At 44.9% G+C, this 19,424-nt stretch overlaps 1 protein-coding gene across 1 annotated transcript in view; it reads right to left on the bottom strand.

Moving 5' to 3' along the window:
* Positions 1–19,424, bottom strand: part of CLCN1 (chloride voltage-gated channel 1) — a 166,465-nt gene that overhangs the window by 51,994 nt on the left and 95,047 nt on the right. Inside the window, exons 11-15 of the mRNA XM_068255086.1 lie at positions 15,320–15,404; positions 13,596–13,745; positions 10,007–10,076; positions 7,373–7,483; positions 4,726–4,939 (exon numbers count right to left, since the gene is read on the bottom strand). Of these exons, the coding sequence (XP_068111187.1) occupies positions 4,726–4,939; positions 7,373–7,483; positions 10,007–10,076; positions 13,596–13,745; positions 15,320–15,404 (630 nt within the window). The remainder of the gene's footprint in view (positions 1–4,725; positions 4,940–7,372; positions 7,484–10,006; positions 10,077–13,595; positions 13,746–15,319; positions 15,405–19,424) is intronic.

Here is a 19,424-nt window from a genome sequence, read left to right as displayed (position 1 = left end):
CAAAACAGTGCCACACATGTGGTATTGCCGTACTCAGGAGAAGTAGTATAATGTGTTTTGGGGTGTATTTTACACATACCCATGCTGGGTGTGAGAAATATCTCTGTAAATGAAAATGTTTTGATTTTTTTTTTACACACAATTGTCCATTTACAGAGATTTTTCTCCCACTCAGCAGGGGGAAGTTAAAGTTAAGCACTTACAAGGGGGTTAGGGTCTATTTTAGCTTCTATTTAAGCACTAACTAGGGGTTAGGAGATTGGTTCGAGAGTTGAGGTTAGGCACCTACAGAGGGGTTAGGTTTAGTCATTAGGTGGTGGCGGGGGTTGTCTTCTTTTTAGACGCTTAAGGCGAAAATTAAGGGTAGGCATTAGGTGGGGACGTCTTCTTTTTAGGTGCTTATGGTGGAAGTTAGGGTTAGGCATTAGGTTTGGGTTAGGCAACTATAGCGGAGGGTTAAGGGGAGTATGGGTACTGCACAGGAAAATATCGGTAATTTAAATTCACAATACTTTACTATAAGCTTTGATTTGTTAAACTAGGCCTTTGTGGCTTTCCCACAAATCTGTCTCTGGCCGGGGTCTATTGACTCTAACATAACCTACATACCAACTTAGTGGACTGACACTAAAGAACCTTCAGCATTAGCAACTGTCCTACTTCCATTATGAAAGGTGCTCTTTGAATTAATAAAGCCTACAGCAGTCTGAAGAGCTTTCCCCCTTAGTATCCGGTTTCCTTTGAATCTCTCCCACCTTCCACTGCTTCCCTGATCAGAGATTCCTCCTGACTATACACAGGCAGATGAAACACTCTCTGCATCGCCAGGAGCAGCGGGGAAAATATCTAATTAATGGATGGGGATCCTTCAAGAGCCGGGACTGCAGCTTTCTAAGGAATGAAAGCTAAAGGCGGGTCTCAGCTTAGTGCTCATCGGAGGAGCCTCATTAGGAGAGCAGACAGAGACTGTTGGCTGAACGATGTGACGGTGACGCTCAGACGCAGCGCCGATAATGATGCTGCGTGTTCTACAGAGGTGTCCATCAGCTGTCACTTATTTCCCCCTCTCGAAACCCATTCTTTCTTGTTTGCGATAAGTACGGACTGTCAATCTTCTCGTTGTTACGCGATCGCCGGGCAGTTTCGAGAAGTCAACAGGTTTTTGCTGAGATGGGATTTTAGTCATTGAAAATGCAGCCTTGGCTTCTTTAAACAGGAGGTATCTGTAACCCTCCTCGCTTCCACTACTGAACCAAAAATAGGTCATTTAAAGTGTAACGGAATATGAATTGTCTACAGCATGGGTGTCAAATACACAGAGGGTGGAAATTATACGGTGGGACCAAGTCGTGGGCCAACCTTAATGTCTAGTGGTCAACCCCCTCCCTTATAAGTATCCCTGGTGTCTAATGGCCCCCATCCTTCCCCTATAAAGTTCACTGGCATCTAAAGTTCTCTGGTGTCTATTGCCCCCTCCCCCTTCCTATAAAGTTGCCTGGAGTCTAATGGCTCTGCAGGCCAGATTTGGCCCGCGGGACAGAGTTTGACATGCATGGTTTACAGTGCATATTCAGGTAGAGGTCGGGGCACTAGCCATCTAGCAATTTTGAGTCAATCTACTATGGCCATGGCTCTGACATCACACTGTAGGAGGGGTTTCACCACAATATCAGCCACACATAATGACGATCTATTTGAGAAAGGGTAAAGATTTAAAGGGGGTATTGGCTACTGATTGGGATGAAGTTTAATCCTGGGTTAAAGTTCCTCTTTAAAATGTAGTTAAAGAAAACCTGAGGTGAGAGACATATGGAGGCTGACATATTTATTTCCTTTAAAACCATACACATTACCTGGCACTGGCAGTCCTGCTGATCCTCTGACTCCAATACCTTTAGCCATAGACCCTGAACAAACATGCCAATCAGATGTTTCTGACTCAAGTCTGACTGGATTAGCTGCATGCTTGATCCAGGTGTGTGATTCAGATACTACTGACCAGAATGAAGAGCAGGACTGCCAGGCAACTCGTATTGTGGAAAAGGAAATACAGTAAATATAAAAAAATGAGACGAAGTGATTGCTCTGCACTACGCCTTGAAGGATCACTAAATGTTCTGCTTATTAGTGCTATTTTAAAAGATTTGCAACAAAAGCTCAATTTTATTTATGTTGTGCCAACTCAGATGTGAATTCATCACTTAAAACAGCAAACCAGGTTTAAAGAAGCTCCCAACCAAACCCAAATTAAACCTCAGGACACCTCCTTGACCTCCCATACAAGCTAAACCTCAGGACACCTCCTGGTCCTCCCATACGTGGTAAATCTCAGGACACCCCATGAATATCCCATACATGGTAAATCTCAGGATCCCACTTGGACCTCCCACACAAGGTAAACCTCCAGACCCCCGGTGGACCTCCCATAAAAGGTAAATCTCAGGGCACCTACTGGACATCACGTACACAGTTAATCTCAGGACACGTCTTGGACCTCCCATATAGGATACATCTCAAGACACCTCTTGGACCTCCCATATAAGGTACATTTCAGAGCAGCTCCTTGACCCAGGGCCGGATTACCAACCAGGCAACAAAAGCAGTCGCTTGGGGCCCCATCAGCACATAAACCAGCCCTCGCCATCCTGTCAGCGGTGGCTGGATGGTATAATGGTTAAAGGGACTCTGAGCAGTGCAGTAACTATGGAAAGATGCATATCATTTTAAAGCTTTCTGCTCTTTCCAATGATATATAAACCTCCGCCCTACGCCGTTTACTTTTCGCTATTTTCACGATCGAAATCGCGGCCACGGCAATTTCGTTTGCGAAAATAGCAAACTAAAAGGCGTAGGGTGGCAGTTTATCTATAATTGGAAAGAGGAGAAAGAGAGCTTCAAAATGATATGCATCTTTCCATAGTTACATTGTATTACACAGGACGACTTTTCTCCAAAGTCGGCAGCTCGATTCAGCACAATGCAATGAAATATAAGGAACCCAGGGGGATATAATTATAAACATCATGTTGGTAGGTGTGAGGATGTAATTAATTAGTTGTTGGTATGCTTAAAGGCATACCCACAGGCACTGCTCGGAGTCCCTTTAAGGGCCCTGGCTCTGACACAGGAGACCAGGGTTCGAATCTCGGCTCTGCCTGTTCAGTAAGCCAGCGCCTATTCAGTAGGAGACCTTAGGCAAGTCTCTCTAACACTGCTACTGCCTATAGGGCGCGTCCTAGTGGCTGCAACTCTGGCGCTTTGTGTCCGCCAGGAGAAAAGCGTGATATAAATGTTATTTGTCTTGTCAAATGATGCCGTGCGCTGCTGATTGTCTTCAGAGCCAGGCTCTCCTCCTAGGTCCTCTCCTGCTAATGTGCGCTCTGCCACTGCCCACTTCTCCCTCCCCACAGAGAATCACAGCTGCAGCAAGAATGATAGCAGCAGATGGCAAACGCTTTCACCTATCCATGATCCAAGCGATAGAGATCCCGTCATCTGAAACCTATCTGTCTCTTCTACAGTGCAGCCGCTCGCTCTGAACTTCCTGATTCTCAGATCAGACAGGAAGTAGGATGTAGTAATAGTAGTAGTAACAGAGCGGCAGCACTCTAGAGGAGACAGATGGGCTCTGGATGACGGGACCTCTATTGCTTGGATCGTAATAGGTGAATGGGAGTCATCTGGTGCTGTCATTCTCCCCCGCTGCGGCTGCCTTCTCTGCTGGACTATTGTATTCACTGGGATGGAGGCTGCATGGTGGCTGTCTAGTTTGGGAGGAAATCGGTTGTTCGGTGGTGGGGGTGCTTATGTAATTCTGTCTGGGGAACGGCTTCCGGTTTGGCGGTGTCCAGAGCTTTCTGCTATTGGCAGGCTGGAGATGCAGGGGGAAAGTGCTGCTGCTGTGATATCTGGCGCCCTCTTCACAGGGGTGCCCCAGCACCTGAGTGCTATTCCCTGCATTGTGCACCCACAGAGCAAAGCAGGCTGTTGCCCATAGCAACCAGTAGCTCGGCTGCCCCGGTGTGTGCGGCATGTTGCTGTGCAGCTGCATCTTCTGATTCTATTACGACATGATGGGGGGCCCAAATCAGTTACTTTGCTTAGGGCCCCATTTAGCCTCAATCCGGCTCTGCCTTGACCTCCCATACAAGGTAAACCTCATGGCCCCCAACTGGACTTCTCATACAAGGTACATCCAAGGGCCTCTCCTGGACCTTACATGGTAAATCTCAGGACAACTTTTAGATCTCCCATATAAGATAAATCTCAAGACACCTCTTGGACCTCCCATAAAAGGTAAATCTCAGGCCACCTCTTGAACCTCCCATAAAAGGTAAATCTGAAGACACCTCTTGGACCTCCCATAAAAGGTAAATCTCAGGACACCTCTTGGACCTCCCATAAAAGGTAAATCTCAGGACACCTCTTGGATCTTCTATACAAGGTAAAACTCAGGACACCTCTTAGTCCTCCCATACAAGGTACATCTCAGAGTACTACCTTGACCTCCCATATAAGGTTAATCTCAGGACATTTCTTGGGCCTCCAGAGCAAGGTAAACTTTAGGGTAACCCTTGGACCTCCCATACAATGTAATGTTGAGGGCACCTCTTGGATCTCTCGTAATGACAATTGTGGCTCTATGGTAATGCCAATCGTGGTGCTGATAGAAAACACAGTTGTTACGTAGTTGTTAAAGACATAAAACGAAGCCCCCATCCTCACCTGACATGGCAGCCAGACAGGTCCGGGAGGTACGGCAGACGTTTGGTCTGGATGATGGAGTCATACAGGCTGGGTTGCAGATTTTGGGCCACCACATTGGCCATAATGACAGATATCAGCATGGGGAGGATGTGCGATATCTGACCGGTCAGCTCGAAGCAGATGACGGCGGTGGAAACAGTGTGAGTGACGGCACCGGTCAGTGCAGCCGCTCCTGCCCAGGAAAAGAGAGGTAATGAGAACAACGTGACATACAAAAGTGTAATACTGTCAGCATTAGACTGTAATCCTGATGGAGAAGAACCTTCTGTCCATCCAACTGTAGGCTGTGCTCCCTCATCTACTAGATTGTAAGCCTCATGAGAGACCTGGTTCCCTCGCATTTGTGATCTACACTACTCAGAGCAGGATCATTCACAAGGCAACGTAGACAGGTGCCTAAGGGCCTAGTGGGTGCCAGGGGACCATAAGGGGGAACCAAAGCTGCTACCTTGCCTAGGGCCCCATCCCATCCTAATCCATCTCTACTTACTTTTTTATTGAGGGCATACTACAATGTCCCACGCTTAGTTTTCTGGATCAATATCTGTCTAATTCGATCATAATAAATGAATCTGGAAGATAAGATGCCACAATATGGCCACCCAGTCTGGAAAGACTCAGTCACAAGGGCTCGATCAGGTGCGTGGCGGTAATTGGATTTCACCCATTCACCCACAAGCCCGAGGTGAGTGTTGCATGCTCTCCTGGCACGACAGTGCAAATTCTTGCCCCCTCCTGCGTCCGGCATATTTTTGATTGGTCACCAGAAGCACCTGCACCACATGACACCACCACATGTACTGACATCACTACATGTGCCAGTGTCACATGGTGCAGGCGCAAGCAGTGGCAATTCAAAAAGATGCCAGACACCAGAGAAGGTGAGGATACTCGCCAGTGTGACAGGAAGATCTTCAACACTCAGCACGGTCCCACAGTGGGACACATACACTTGGTGGGGAGGTGGCCTGGCATGTGGCGCTAGGTCGTTTTCCAGTTGATTTCATGCTGAAATCTATTGGAAATCTGCCTGCAGTGTGTGGGCGCCCACGTATATGTCAGCAACCATGTGGGGCTCTTGTATGTGGATTGCGGACGGAGCCTGGAGCCAGCGGCGGACACAGGCATGTAAAGTATACTGCATCAGGCATCAGGGGAGAACATTTTCCATGGGGGGGGGGGGGGGGGGGAAGGGGGGGCAGTGTTGGGCTGGCGAGGCGGCAGATTCGGTGTCTGGCTGGCAGATGACAGATCTCTCTCTAATCAAATTCGATCAGAGAGAGATTTGTCTCTTGGTGGAATCTGCCCATTGTTGCTATATGTAGTCTGCCGGTAAATATTATGCAGCAGAATGCGTGTAGCCTCTGGTCTTGCAGGCTTTGCTCGCCTCTGAACCTTTGGGTTAATCTTCAGTTGGGAGTTTTTCCTCACTACAGCAGCGTTGCCCTCTGTGATGAGTGCCAGGCCCCAAGGAGAGGAACTCTCAACGCCAGTGCCGTACTGCTTGGCATAGACTACTGGCACCAAAATGACCAATTTAATTGCAGGCATGTTTATTTCTGGCTCCGGCTCTGGAATCGCCTAATAAAAGTTTTCCCTGGGCCCGCGTTCAGCAGCTGAGGAGTCTATGCATTGGCACAGAGAGGAGACATTTGTACACACAAGATAACAGCTTAAAGCAAAACTCCGGCCTAAGCGGAAAAATAGGATTTTGTTCCCAGATTAAATGATCCTAAAGTAATTAACAGATAAATCTGCTTAAAACACAACTGTAATACGTCAGTCCCAGATTACGCCCTGATCAAAAAGGCAATTATGATAGATTTCTGGTTTTGCTCCCTTGAGGCCCCTAGGATTCTTGTGTTGCATTTCTCTCTGTTCCCACAAGGGGCTGCAAATGCAATGGAAGGCTATGGAGCCTTACACACTTAGGGCTCGATTCACTAAAGGGTGCTAAGTGTTAGCACGGCAGTGAAAAGCCGCTTTGTACGTGCAAACTACTTAGCACCCTAGTTAGCACCTGCAAACTTCTTAGTGCCCTAGTTAGCACGTGCAAACTACTTAGCACCCTAGTTTGCACGTGCAAACTACTTAGCACCCTAGTTTGCACCTGCAAACTACTTAGCACCCTAGTTTGCACCTGCAAACTTCTTAGTGCCCTAGTTAGCACGTGCAAACTACTTAGCACCCTAGTTTGCACGTGCAAAGCTTTTAGGCATGAATCAAGCCCTTAATGTGGCTTTTTGCGTTGCACCGGAAGTGCCCGATCCGCCGCCGAGCAGATGCAGGGGCAACAGCGCATTACCAATGGGCAACACATATGTTTTAAAAAGGTTTGCAGCTCGCATGTGTGGGAGGGAATACGAGACTCCCAGCGACTTCCTGTTCAGCAGGACAGGGGTCAGCTCTATGCATATGGTCACCTATCTTTATAAGCAGGAATGCATTATTCATCAGGAGCGTTCAGAATTAATTGGCCAACTAGCTTCCCTATTTTCATACCATTCGATCTGAACAATCTGATCAAAAATATGATCAGACCCCAAAAATTGTACTGGGAAAGAGAACCTTTAGTAACATGGGTCCATAATGTCACAATAATTACCAATCACTGCATAGCCACCAGGAAGGATCTTATACACGATTCCATCGAAAAGAATTCCATTGGGAAAGAGAAAAGCCATCAGTTCACCAACAATTCTACCGAAAGCGGCACCTAATGACAAGCAAAACAGATAAAATTAGATAAAGTTAAACTGTAACATATGAGCTTAAAGCTAATGTCAATAGAAAGTAAAAACAAAACAAAGCAGATACTTACCTATGGAGTGGTGAAGGCTCTGGGTGCTGTAGTGTTCCTCAACCCTGTCCTCAAGGCAGTGCATGTTTTGTGGAAATCCACAGAGGTAGTTCATGAGCTCTGCTGAGACACTAATTACCCCACCTGTGCATGTTTGTGGTTTGCTGCAAAACGTACTGTTAGTGGGCCTTGAGGACAGGGTTGGAGAACTCCGCTGCTCTAGAGCTCCTCTCTCTGTCCCCTCGTTCCAGCGCAGTCACCCCATTTGAATTCTCCACTGTGGGAGGCTCCAGAAGTCTTCGGAAGCTAGAGTGCTTCCGAGGATGGGCGGCTCTGTACTGTGCATGCGGGAGCGTGCAAGAGAGCGCGCTAACGCAGGCGCAGTAGACAGCCAACAATCTTTGGTAGCGCTCAGGCTCCCATAGACTTCCTAAACCTCCTATGGCGACACAGAGTAGCATTCGACCAATCAGTTGGATACTGCTGACAGGGGGTGACATTGCTGGAACGAGGGGAGCAGCAGAGGAGCGGGAAGGCTCTACAGGACCCAGAGCCTTCCATCTCCATAGGTAAGTATCTGTTTTTTTTTGTTTGTTTTTGTTTTTTTGACTTGACATTCACTCTAAACAGTCTAGAGCTGGCCCTTGACTATGGTCAATATGGCCAATAGTGATGAGCCAAGATATAAGTTATTGTAATTACAACACGAAACTTGCAATTATGATACAAAATTGTAATCAGGGATGGTCTTTCGAGTCCAGAAGGACTCGAATTTGGAATTCAAATGAAGTCTAATGACTTCAGCTGTAACCACAGGCAGCGGGGAGTTAACTTACCCAGAAGTCTTTGGGGACATCTGCGTTTCATTTCGCGTTATAAGCGTAATGAAAGCCGCATTCCACGAGTCACTATCACGCTTCCTCTTTCAAGCCGTAAGAGGGAAATGCAGAAGTGAGTCGTGGAACGCGGCTTACATTACGCTTATGACGTGTAATGGAATGCAGACGTCCCCGAAGACTTCTGGGTAAGTTAACTCCCCGCTGCCTGTGGTTACAGCTGAAGTCATTAGACTTCATTTGAATTTGGAATTCGAGCCTTTCTGGACTTGAAATCCCATCCCTGAATGTAATTATCAAAAAAGTCATAATTTGTAATGTACAGCCTTCACCACTGTACTGAACATGTGGTTCGGCAAAACTCATCCACATAGGGTCACGCATGCGCAGTATGCACTGACTAGTGGGACTTGAGGAAGAGACCCGGCTGGCCAGCGAAGGATCTGAGCATCCTGGGAGGATGGCCAAGGTCAGATTTATGCCTTTTCTTCCCCTAGGCCAGAGTTCCCCAACCCTGTCCTTATGACCCACCAACAGTACATGTTTTGCAGAAAACCACAAACATGCACAGGTGAGGTAATTAGTGTCTCAGCAGAGCTGATTAACTACCGCTATGGATTTCTACAAAACGTACTGTTGGTGGGCCTTGAGGACAGGGTTGGGGAACACTGCCCTAGGCAAAGTATGTTGTGGTTCCCCTTTCATGTGCAGCGTGCTCTCCCATTTGATGTGTAGCCCCTCTATTATATGTAGTAACCTCTCTTTCAGCTTCAGCCGCCCGAGGTCCAGGCCTTTGTAGTCCTGAGGACGGCAAGGGAGCCCACAGCCTAAAGGAGGCTGAAGGGAGCCCCAGGTAAGTATAAATTCTGCCATTGATATTAACTAGAACACTTTAAAGAGACACTGAAGCGAAAAAAAATATATGATATAATGAATTGGTTGTGTACTATGAATAATTTTTAGAAGATTAGCAGCAAAGAAAATATTCTCATACTATTTTATTTTCAGGTATATAGTGTTTTTTCTAACATTGCATCATTCTATAATATGTGCAGATTACACAACACTCAGCATTCAAAATGATTCTTTCAGAGCAGTCTGTGAAGTAATGACCTCTCCTCTGGCAGAGAAAAAGTAAACAGTTCACTTACAGTTGAGATAATAAAAGTCAGATAACAGCCCTCTCCACCACTAACTTAGTCGGAGAGCTTAATGGCTTGTTTGCATAGAGATAACAACTCTTCCTGTACTGGAAACAATTAGACTGATGTATCTGATCTTAATGTTTTATTTCTTAGCTGTACTACACATACAAATCATTATATCATAATTTTTTTTTCGCTTCAGTGTCTCTTTAAGAAACATGAACATTCATGGTATATCCTCATGCATGGTTCTTGTACTTTTTAGTTTAGTTTTAGTTAGGCAGGAAGTTACCAACATAACATTGGAGGGGGTCTCATATTTATTTTTGCCCAGGGCCCCTTTTCACCTAAAATCACCCCTGCTAATACATTTCTGTGTTCTCATCAAAACACAATCCTACAGACCTAACCAAACTTAGCAGTCACATTCCCAGCAGCCCCTCCTTTCCTTGACTTACCAAGTACAAACACTGGCATGAAGGCCCCACAGGGTATGGGCATTGTCGTGGCAACAACTGACATCATGAACTGCAATAAGTGAGATAACAGATTAATCAGTAAATGGATGTGATAAGTATTTTGTTGCTCTTTTACTACTGCCATGTTTTAAAGAAGATATTTTTGAAGTAAAGTTTTACAAGTTGTATATGCTACAAGAGTGTTGCTCCTGGTCTCTTTTTCTCTCTGCTGATAATCAGATTAATCAGTAGAGATGAGAAAGAAAAGAGCAGTCAGTGTATTGCTTCCCTTTGACAACAGATGAATCACAGTACAGATGCAAATGCATCTGACTTGCATGTAAATGTAATGCAGAACTTAGAGATAGTCATCAATTCACTAAGCTTATCTCCTGTCTTTAATAACTCTTCTAGAGTTGTTACCATGGTGATAAGGCATGTAGTATTCAGGAAACATTTTACCTCAGGCAAACCTAAAGTTAACTCTTCTGTCTTTAAATTAACTCTCCAATCCTTAAAATAACTCCAGAGTTAAAGACAGGCTGTTAATTAGCTGCATGTGAAAATAACTACAGAGGAGGTAAATTAACTACAGAGGAGGTAAATTAACTACAGGAGAGGTAACTTAAGGAATGAAGAGGTAAGATAACTCTCTCACGTGTGGAGGTAAGTTTTCTCTTGCCTTATTATCTCTAGCATGATCTTAGTGAATTGAGGCCATAGTCATCAAAAAGTTAGTACTGGATCAAAGATCAAACCTTAAAGTAATCCAGAGCTGCCGTACGGTTATGATCAGTCTGGGTAACTGGCTCAGTCGTGTCAGTCCTGGTCTACTGAGCAGGTGTGGGAGATCCGCCCATGAGCAGAAGACCCAGATTGGACCCGACTGAGCCTTTTACAGAGGCTGATTGTGGCAGAACGGCAGACTGCGGGAGGACGGCGAGGGACTCAAATGTGTTTATGCTCCTGCAGGAAGCCGCGGGTGAGTATCAAATCTTTTTTCCACAGATCTGGTTTACTTTAAGAGGGATTGCTACAGCCGAAATAGGGGGATGACACTCTCCATGTAAAGAAGGAGGTTGGCACATCCAATATGTACTGTATCTTTATTCGTTTTGTGTATAAAAATGCCAATGTTTCGGAGTCACGTAGGGCCCCTTTATCAAGGCAACATTTGCTGAGAGGAAAATTATTTTCATTTCAATTTGACATTGCAGATTGATTGACACAATACGGCAGACAGATGAATGCCTACGAGCAAATGTTGCCTTGATAAAGGGGTCCTATGTGGCTCCGAAATATTGGCATTTTTATACACAAAATGAATAAAGATACATATTGGATGTGCCAGCTTCCTGTTTTATTTGAGAACTTACTGTATTTTTTGGTCTATAAGACTCACTTTTTCTCCCCCCAAAAGTGGGGAAAAAAGTCACTGCGTCTTATAGTCCAAATGCAGGGAGTTCCTGACTTGTGAATGCCTGCCAATACGAACCACTGACTTGCCGCAATGTTGGGGACTCCCTGTACTGTGCCCATGCAGGGGAGGACATAGGGGACAAACAGAGGACACAAGGGGACACAAAGGGGCATAAAGGAGGACACAAGGAGCACAGGGGCGGACACATGGGGACACAAGGGGAACAGAGAGGAGGACAGAGGGAGACAGAAGAGGTAAAAAGGGGCATGAAGTACAAAGGGGGCATAATCCACAAGATGCCCCTTCACCATGGATACACCAGGTTTAGTATAATATATATATATATATATATACATACATATATATATATATATATATATATATATATTCCCCCCTAGTTTTTGTCCTCTACATCTAGGTGTGTCTTATGGTCAGGAGTGTCTTATAGTCCGTAAAAAGCAGTATACGGTTTGGGACTGGCCCTGCCAAAACCAGTAGGGTGTGGTTTGATATAATCCCCATTACAAGCTGTGGGCAGTTGCGCATAACATTTTTATGCGAATAAGAGATTTATATCTCATTGGCTATCTGTACTCAATATGTCCCCAATTCCCACCAGTGAAGCAAGATGAGGACTTATATTGTATAGGCTAGAGAAGTAGTGGTTTTACATCATGCCTTCATGTGTATTCAGTTTGTTGGGTGATTGTCCTTTTGTCCTACTCATGTCATGGTCTGTTCAAAAAACATTTAAAGAACAGCTGAAGTGAGAGGGGTATGGAAGCTGCCATATTTGACAGTAAGTAGTTGGGGCTTCCCACAGCTCTGCCCTGAGAGCTATGCCTGTTGGTGGTACTTGAGGACAGGGTTGGAAAGCCTTGCTTTAACCACTTAACGACCAGCTAATGCCGATAGGCGGCGCCTGGTCGTTAGTGGTATAGCATGGAAACGGCTGCTCGTACGAGCAGCCTTATACATGCCAGTTCACGGAGGGTGCCTCTATGAACAGTGTGCGAGCCGCCGATCGCGGCTCGCACACGTAATGTAAACAAGCGGGGAAGGAATCCCAGCTGTTTACATCATACGGCGCTGCTGCGCAGCAGCGCCGTAAGGCAGATCGGCGATCCCCGGCCTCTGATTGGCCGGGGATCGCCGGCATATGATAGGCTGAAGCCTATCCTACAATGCGCAGGACGGATATCCGTCCTGCGCCACCTAAGGAAAGGAGGGGAGGGAGGTAAGCGGGGAGAGGGCGGAAAACGCTGCGGAGGGAGCCTTTGAGGAGCCCCCGCTACTCACTAATGGCCGGCGGCGATCAGACCCCCCCAGCAGGACAACATTTGATTTTTATCGCGACAATCCCGCTTTAAGGCACTGTCAACTGGACACCACCTTGTGTTTTCAAAGACATTTCATCATTATCATAGAGTGGTACACACATCCATATTAGCATCAGCTAAACGTGCCGCCTGCAGAAGCCTGTGTGACTGGCCCTTTCTTTTGAAAAACCATTCACGTTCCTGCTTTAAAATGTGTCAGGCCCAGATTTACCTTACAGGAGCCTATAGGCACAGATGTCCTATTATCTTAGACTTCACACTCCATGAACCTACAAATCCCTGCTTCTCCCTTCCTTCCCTTGCCTGTCTTAGGTGCCCATTAGTATTAGGTAGCCAAAAGTTCCCTCAGTATTAAGTAGCTAGAGGTGCCCCCAAGTATTAGGTAGCTAAAGGAACCTCAGTATTAAGTAGCCAGAGGTATCCCTGACTGAAGGGAAATCTCATCAGTGGAGTGCCGAGAGCAGGGTGAGTAACCTCTCATTTATACTCATCAGACTCTGCATAGGAAAGGAGGGAGGCGCTCTGGGAGGGGAGTGAGCCGCCTTCCCATCAACAGGCACCTGTAGGCATGTGCCTATAGTGCCTTATGGTAAATCCGGCCCTGAAATGTGTACTTAAGAAACATAAGGACAAATTAACTTCTTGCAAAGTTTTGGCTTCAGGTAAATATTTGGAATCACATGTTTGTTCTTATTTGTTAATATTCAAAGTTTGCGTGTGTTTTACAAAATACTCCTTCTTTGATAGTTGACCATTAAGCCATGAGATTTGGGAGACTTGTCATGAGTCTTACAAAACAGCCGAGAGGATAAGGATAACGGATTCGTACCTTCATGATGAAGAACAGCGGCAGTGTGACAAAGACGCTGACGGTCGGGTGTATGAAGGCGGCAGATCGTCCCAGAACGGAGGTGTTACCGACGTGTTTCGTCCACGTGTGGTTATCAAACAGGACGGTGATGCTCTCCCGTGGCATGAGCTGAAAAGACGCAACAAACTGTTTACTTTACATTGTTCCCTCAACCCTAACAGGTCCTCTTTGATGTGAAACTACATACAAGTTGCAACAATGCTGAAATAATTTTGATATTAAAGTTTTTAAAACTGTTTTTTTTTTTCATTTCTATTTGCAGCCATCTATACATTTCTAACTGTGATTCTTCCCAAACCCGGAATGTACAGGGTGGGCCATTTATATGAATATACCTTAATAAAATGGGAATGGTTGGTGATATTTACTTCCTGTTTGTGGCACATTAGTATATGTGAGGGGGGGGGGGACTTTTCAAGATGGGTGGTGACCATGGCGGCCATTTTGAAGTCGGCCTTTTTTAATCCAACTTTTGTTTTTTCAATAGGAAGAGGGTCATGTGACACATCAAACTTATTGGGAATTTCACAAGAAAAAACAATGGTGTGCTTGGTTTTAACATAACTTTATTATATCATGAGTTATTTACAAGTTTCTGACCACTTATAAAATGTGTTCAATTGTTGGATTGTCAATGCAACCCTCTTCTCCCACTCTTCACACACTGATAGCAACACCGCATGAGAAATGCTAGCACAGGCTTCCAGTATCCGTAGTTACAGGTGCTGCAAATCTCGTATCTTCACAGCATAGACAAGTGCCTTCAGATGACCCCAAAGATAAAAGTCTAAGGGGATCAGATCGGGAGACCTTGGGGGCCATTCAACTGGCCCACGATGACCAATCCACTTTCCAGGAAAGTGTTCATCTAGGAATGCTCGGACCTGACACCCATAATGTGGTGGTGCACAATCTTGCTGGAAAAACTCAGGGAACGTGCCAGCTTCAGTGCATATTCATGTAGCAATTTCGCTGACCCCCAAGGTCTCCCGATCTGACCCCCTTAGACTTTTATCTTTGGGGTCATCTGAAGGCAATTGTCTATCCTCTCTCTCTATTTTTGTGCATCAGTGACCGGAAAATTAATCCGTTATCGATCAGGAAGCTGATTGGACATGATGGAAATTATCAGTTCTACCCATCGATCTGAAGGGAAATTGCACGCAACATACCTAGCATTAGGAATTTTGCGGAATGGCTGTGTTCTTTATGAACAAAAAAGAAAACATGTAAGCAAGCCGAAATAAAGTTTGCCATTAGTTCCTGAAATTTATAGAGTTGTAATGAAGGGAGTGCGTATGTCTAAGCAAACACAGAGTTCGGCTTTAACCCTTTAGCAGCCAATTTATTTAGAGGCTTGCAAGTGCTCCAGGCCAATTTATTTTAGCACTTTTTTTTATTTCTTATTTGTTACAGTTCCTTGCTTCTAATTAGTACTGCTGTAATGTGTATTTGTGGCCACTTGTCGCTAGGGGGCAGTGTGTGACACTAACAGAGGACTTCTACTTTCAGTTTCTAGATTTTCTGCTAGTGGAGAGAGATTAAAGCATTCCAAGAATTTACAGTACAACAAGTTCTGCCGACCCGAGGTCAAAGGCAGTGCACTTGTCTGCAACGGAATTTCACTATACAAGCTGCTATTGGGTTAAGTGTAAGATTAATGTGAATTTTGGCATGCGTACCTCTCCCGCCATGAACTGTCCAAATCCCGGAGGGAAGGTGAGAGTCGCTATGCAGAAGGTGATCACTGCCGGATAAATGAATCGACTAACAGGGAACAAAAAAAAAAAATTCTTAAAGTTAATATTCAGATACACAACGTTGAACACATTAGCTGACAGCCTATTCAAATGTCACCTTGAACTGAAGTCAGTTTATTTACTTCACTTTCTATAAGATTACAGTTAATGACTTAAAGAGGAACTCCAGTGAAAATAATATAATAAAAAAGTGCTTCATTTTTACAATAATTATGTATAAATGATTTAGTCAGTGTTTGCCCATTGTAAAATATTTTAAATCCCTGATTTATATTCTGACATTTATTACATGGTGACATTTTTACTGTTGGCAAATGATGTAGCTGCTGCTTGCTGTTTTGGCAGTTGGAAACAGCTGTAAACAGCTATTTCCCACAAGCCAACAAGGTTCACAGACAGGAAACTGCCACAAGTACCTCGGTACTCAGAGCTTCTTGTGGGAGGGGTTTCACCACAATATCAGTCATACAGCGCCCCCTGATGGTCTGTTTGTGAATAGATTTCTCATGTAAAAGGGGGGTATCAGCTACTGATTGGGATAAAGTTAAATTCTTGGTCGGAGTTTCTCTTTAAAGGATCACTAATGCGAAAATCTAAAATACATGTGAACACATACAAACAAGAAGTACATTTCTTCCAGAGTAAAATGAGCCATAAATGACTTTTCTCCTGTCTTCCTGTCACTTTCAGTAGGTAGTAGAAATCTGACAGAACCGACAGGTTTTGGACCAGCCCATCTCCTCATGGGGGATTCTCAGGGTTTTCTTTATTTTCAAATACACTTAGAGAATGGCAGTTGCTCCAACCAACTGCTAAAAAAAGTGTGCTGCAAGCAGGGAAGCTGGCCAGCATCTTTATATAAATACTTTTCAAGGAGGAGAGTCTTTATAAAGAATAAAGGCCATGCTGGGTATCCCCCATGAAGAGATGGACTAGACTAAAACCTGTCGGTAATGTCAGATATGTACTACCTACTGTAAGTGACAGCAAGATGGGAGAAAATTAATTTACGGCTCATTTTATTCTCGAACGTACTTCTTATGTGTATGCGTTTACGTGTATTTTAAATTTTACAATTTTTCGCAATAGTGGTACTTTAACACTAAAATCAGTAAGGTTTACATGAACTATATATTTTTACCTTTAAAAAAAAAAATCAAACTTATAGCTTTGGCTCCGCCTCCTTTCTTTCTTTCCAGAAAGATATATTACATACTGTTACATTGAATTCCTTTCCAATCCTATATTCCCTGTCTTTTCCAGCATAGGTCCAATGTCAGACATAGTGGTAGCTGCTAGGTGGCGCTATTGCTGGATAAAATCTGGTACAGCATCAGCCCCTTTAGATCAAAGTGTCTAACTAAGGCCAACACTTTGATCGCTGGCCCCATCCTCCACCTCCGCGTTAAATATTATGTTGGTGCTTTTGGGTTCGTCACTAGCACAGAGTCACTCTATGTGGATTCAAATGTTGGACAAGGTTTGACACGTTGATTTGCTCTGGCGCCACCTTGTGCCACATTATTACATAACTAGTAGACCTAAGCCCGGGCTCTAGGTCTGTGTTTAAGCCCCCTTTGCCCAGGGCAGTTTCTAGGCTAAATTACTCCCAGGGCTAGAGTGTCAAAATTGCAGCCACCACCCCCCTCCCCCCGGCTCGAGAATGTTATTTGTGATGTAAAATTCAGCCACCCAGTATAGGTAGCCAGGTATAGGTGCCCGAGTACAGGTTCATACCTCCCAACATTTTGAGATGAGAAAGAGGGACACTTAAGCCACACCCCTGCCACACCCTTAACCACACCCCAGGCACAACCCCTAGTCACGCATACCATAAAGATTTCATAAGAAAAATATGTTGTTTTAAAATTCAAACCACACTGGTCCTTTCTATGCTCATTCATTTTCCTTCATTTTAACATTTTAAAATCAGTAATATATCAATTTAAAGGATGGGAATAAATTTTAAAGTCAGCCAAACACATTTTTTAGTAGAGAAATATGTATATTTACATAGAAAGAGGGAAAAAGTCCTGAAAGAGGGACAAATGAGGAGGAAAGAGGGACAGAGGGACAGGGCTCCCAAAGAGGGACAGTTGGAAGCTATGTTGGGTTAGTCAGGTATAGGTTCCCCAGTATAGGTTAGCCAGGTATAGGTGCCTGGATCTAGGTTAGCCAGGTATAGGCATAGCCGGCCTTTGATATGAGCGACCTGAGCGGTCGCTCAGGGCGCCGGCTTCCAAGGGGGTGCCTATAGCTGGTTGCCTATACTGAGGGGACCTTTAGCTGGCTACCTATACTGAGGGCTCCAACACCTGGCTACCTATACTGGAGGCACCTACGCCTGGCTACCTATTGGGGGGTGGAGACCTTCAACTGACTTCCTATACTGGGGGCACCTTTGCTTGGCAACCTATATTAAGGGCACCTATTCATGAGATCCTATACTGGGGGCACCTATTCCTGGCTACCTACCTATACTGAGTCTGAGGGCGTTGGGGTTGCGCACTGCGGCTATAACGCGTGGTGCAAATTGTCAGTGCTGTGCTTTCATTCTAAATGGGGGGGAGGCGGCTAACTGTCCCACTGACTGTTTTTATTAATATTCCTGAAAGGTGCTAGCCTTCATTTTTAAGTGTATTCAGGATAATGCACTCTTTCCATCCATTCGTGGTTATTAATAGTATTTTTTCTATTATACATACGGGACGTGTCACAGAGATCTGAGCATTTGTGTCACAACGTCAAAAAGGTTGGGAACCACTGTACTAGGAGATATCTCAGGAGAAAAGGTGAATTCCATATGCGCCTGTGTGTGTGTGTGCGTGCGTGCGTGCGTGTATATGCACGTGGGAAGAGGATAAGGGGGGGGGGGGGGCACAAAATCAGGTTTCGCTCAGGGCACTGTAAAACCTAAGGCCGGCCCTGGGTATAGGTGCACTGGAAGGGGGGAGCAGCAGCACAATGGGACTAGAAACAGTCCTGATCCTGCCATTGAATACTGCACGGGAGAAGGGAGACATCTGTGGCTGAGAGGGAATGTAAGACTCTACATAACAAGCATAATGATTTTGACCTCTACCAGAACAATAAACCCAAAGCACACAGTTAATCTAATGGTCTTAACATACGGAGGGTTGACAGCATCCCCATCAACATATACATAATCTCATATTTTATTTATTGTTCGTTGGATATTCAGGGAAAGCAATTAAGCAGCAAATGACGATTGCTCTTGGAAGGAATGGTGGCGGGGGACGGGGGACGGGGGACGGGGGGGGGGGGGAAGATTCGCCTTTGTGATTTGCTATGACAGTTTAATAGAGTACCAGAAATAACATGTAATGCAGACAAAGAAAAGGGCAGTATAAGTCCTTCAGAAACGTGGATGGTGATTCTGCTGCTGAATCTAATGCTTATATCTCAGGTCAGTTGTCCTTTAACATCAGCATTAGAAAAAAAACATAATGAATAAAATTGCTTATATTTTTATAATATTTATTTATAAATGTATTTTTGTGTCTGCCCATTGTAAAATCTTTGCTCTCTTTTACATTCTGAAATGTATTACAGGTGGTGACATCTTTATTCCTGCCAGACGATCTCTGTAGAATGTTCATTTCTGAGAGTTCTGCACCGAGAGAGACATTGCTTGCTTGGCAGTTGTAAACAGGCGGTATTTCCCACAATGCAACGAGGTTCACAGACAACAGTCTATCAGGGCCATGGCACATCACATCGTAGGAGGGGTTTCACCACAACAATATCAGCCATACAGACCCCCTAATGATCTATTTGAGAAAAGGTAAAGATTTCTCATGGGAAAGGGGGTATCAGCTACTGATTGGGGTGACCTCTGAACAGCCTTTTCCTTCCATGTTGCCTTGCCATACACAGCTACAGTGCTGTACTACAAAAGACCCTGCAGCACAGGATAATCATCCCGACATTCAAGAGAGGAAGCTCAACTCAAACCAGGGCTGGATTTCTGGAAAGGCCACAAAGGCCCTGGCCTTGGGCGGCTGCA

The sequence above is a fragment of the Hyperolius riggenbachi genome, chromosome 10 (genome assembly GCF_040937935.1).
Source record: "Hyperolius riggenbachi isolate aHypRig1 chromosome 10, aHypRig1.pri, whole genome shotgun sequence".
NCBI lineage: Eukaryota > Metazoa > Chordata > Amphibia > Anura > Hyperoliidae > Hyperolius > Hyperolius riggenbachi.
This window is presented reverse-complemented; position numbering and strand designations above follow the sequence as displayed.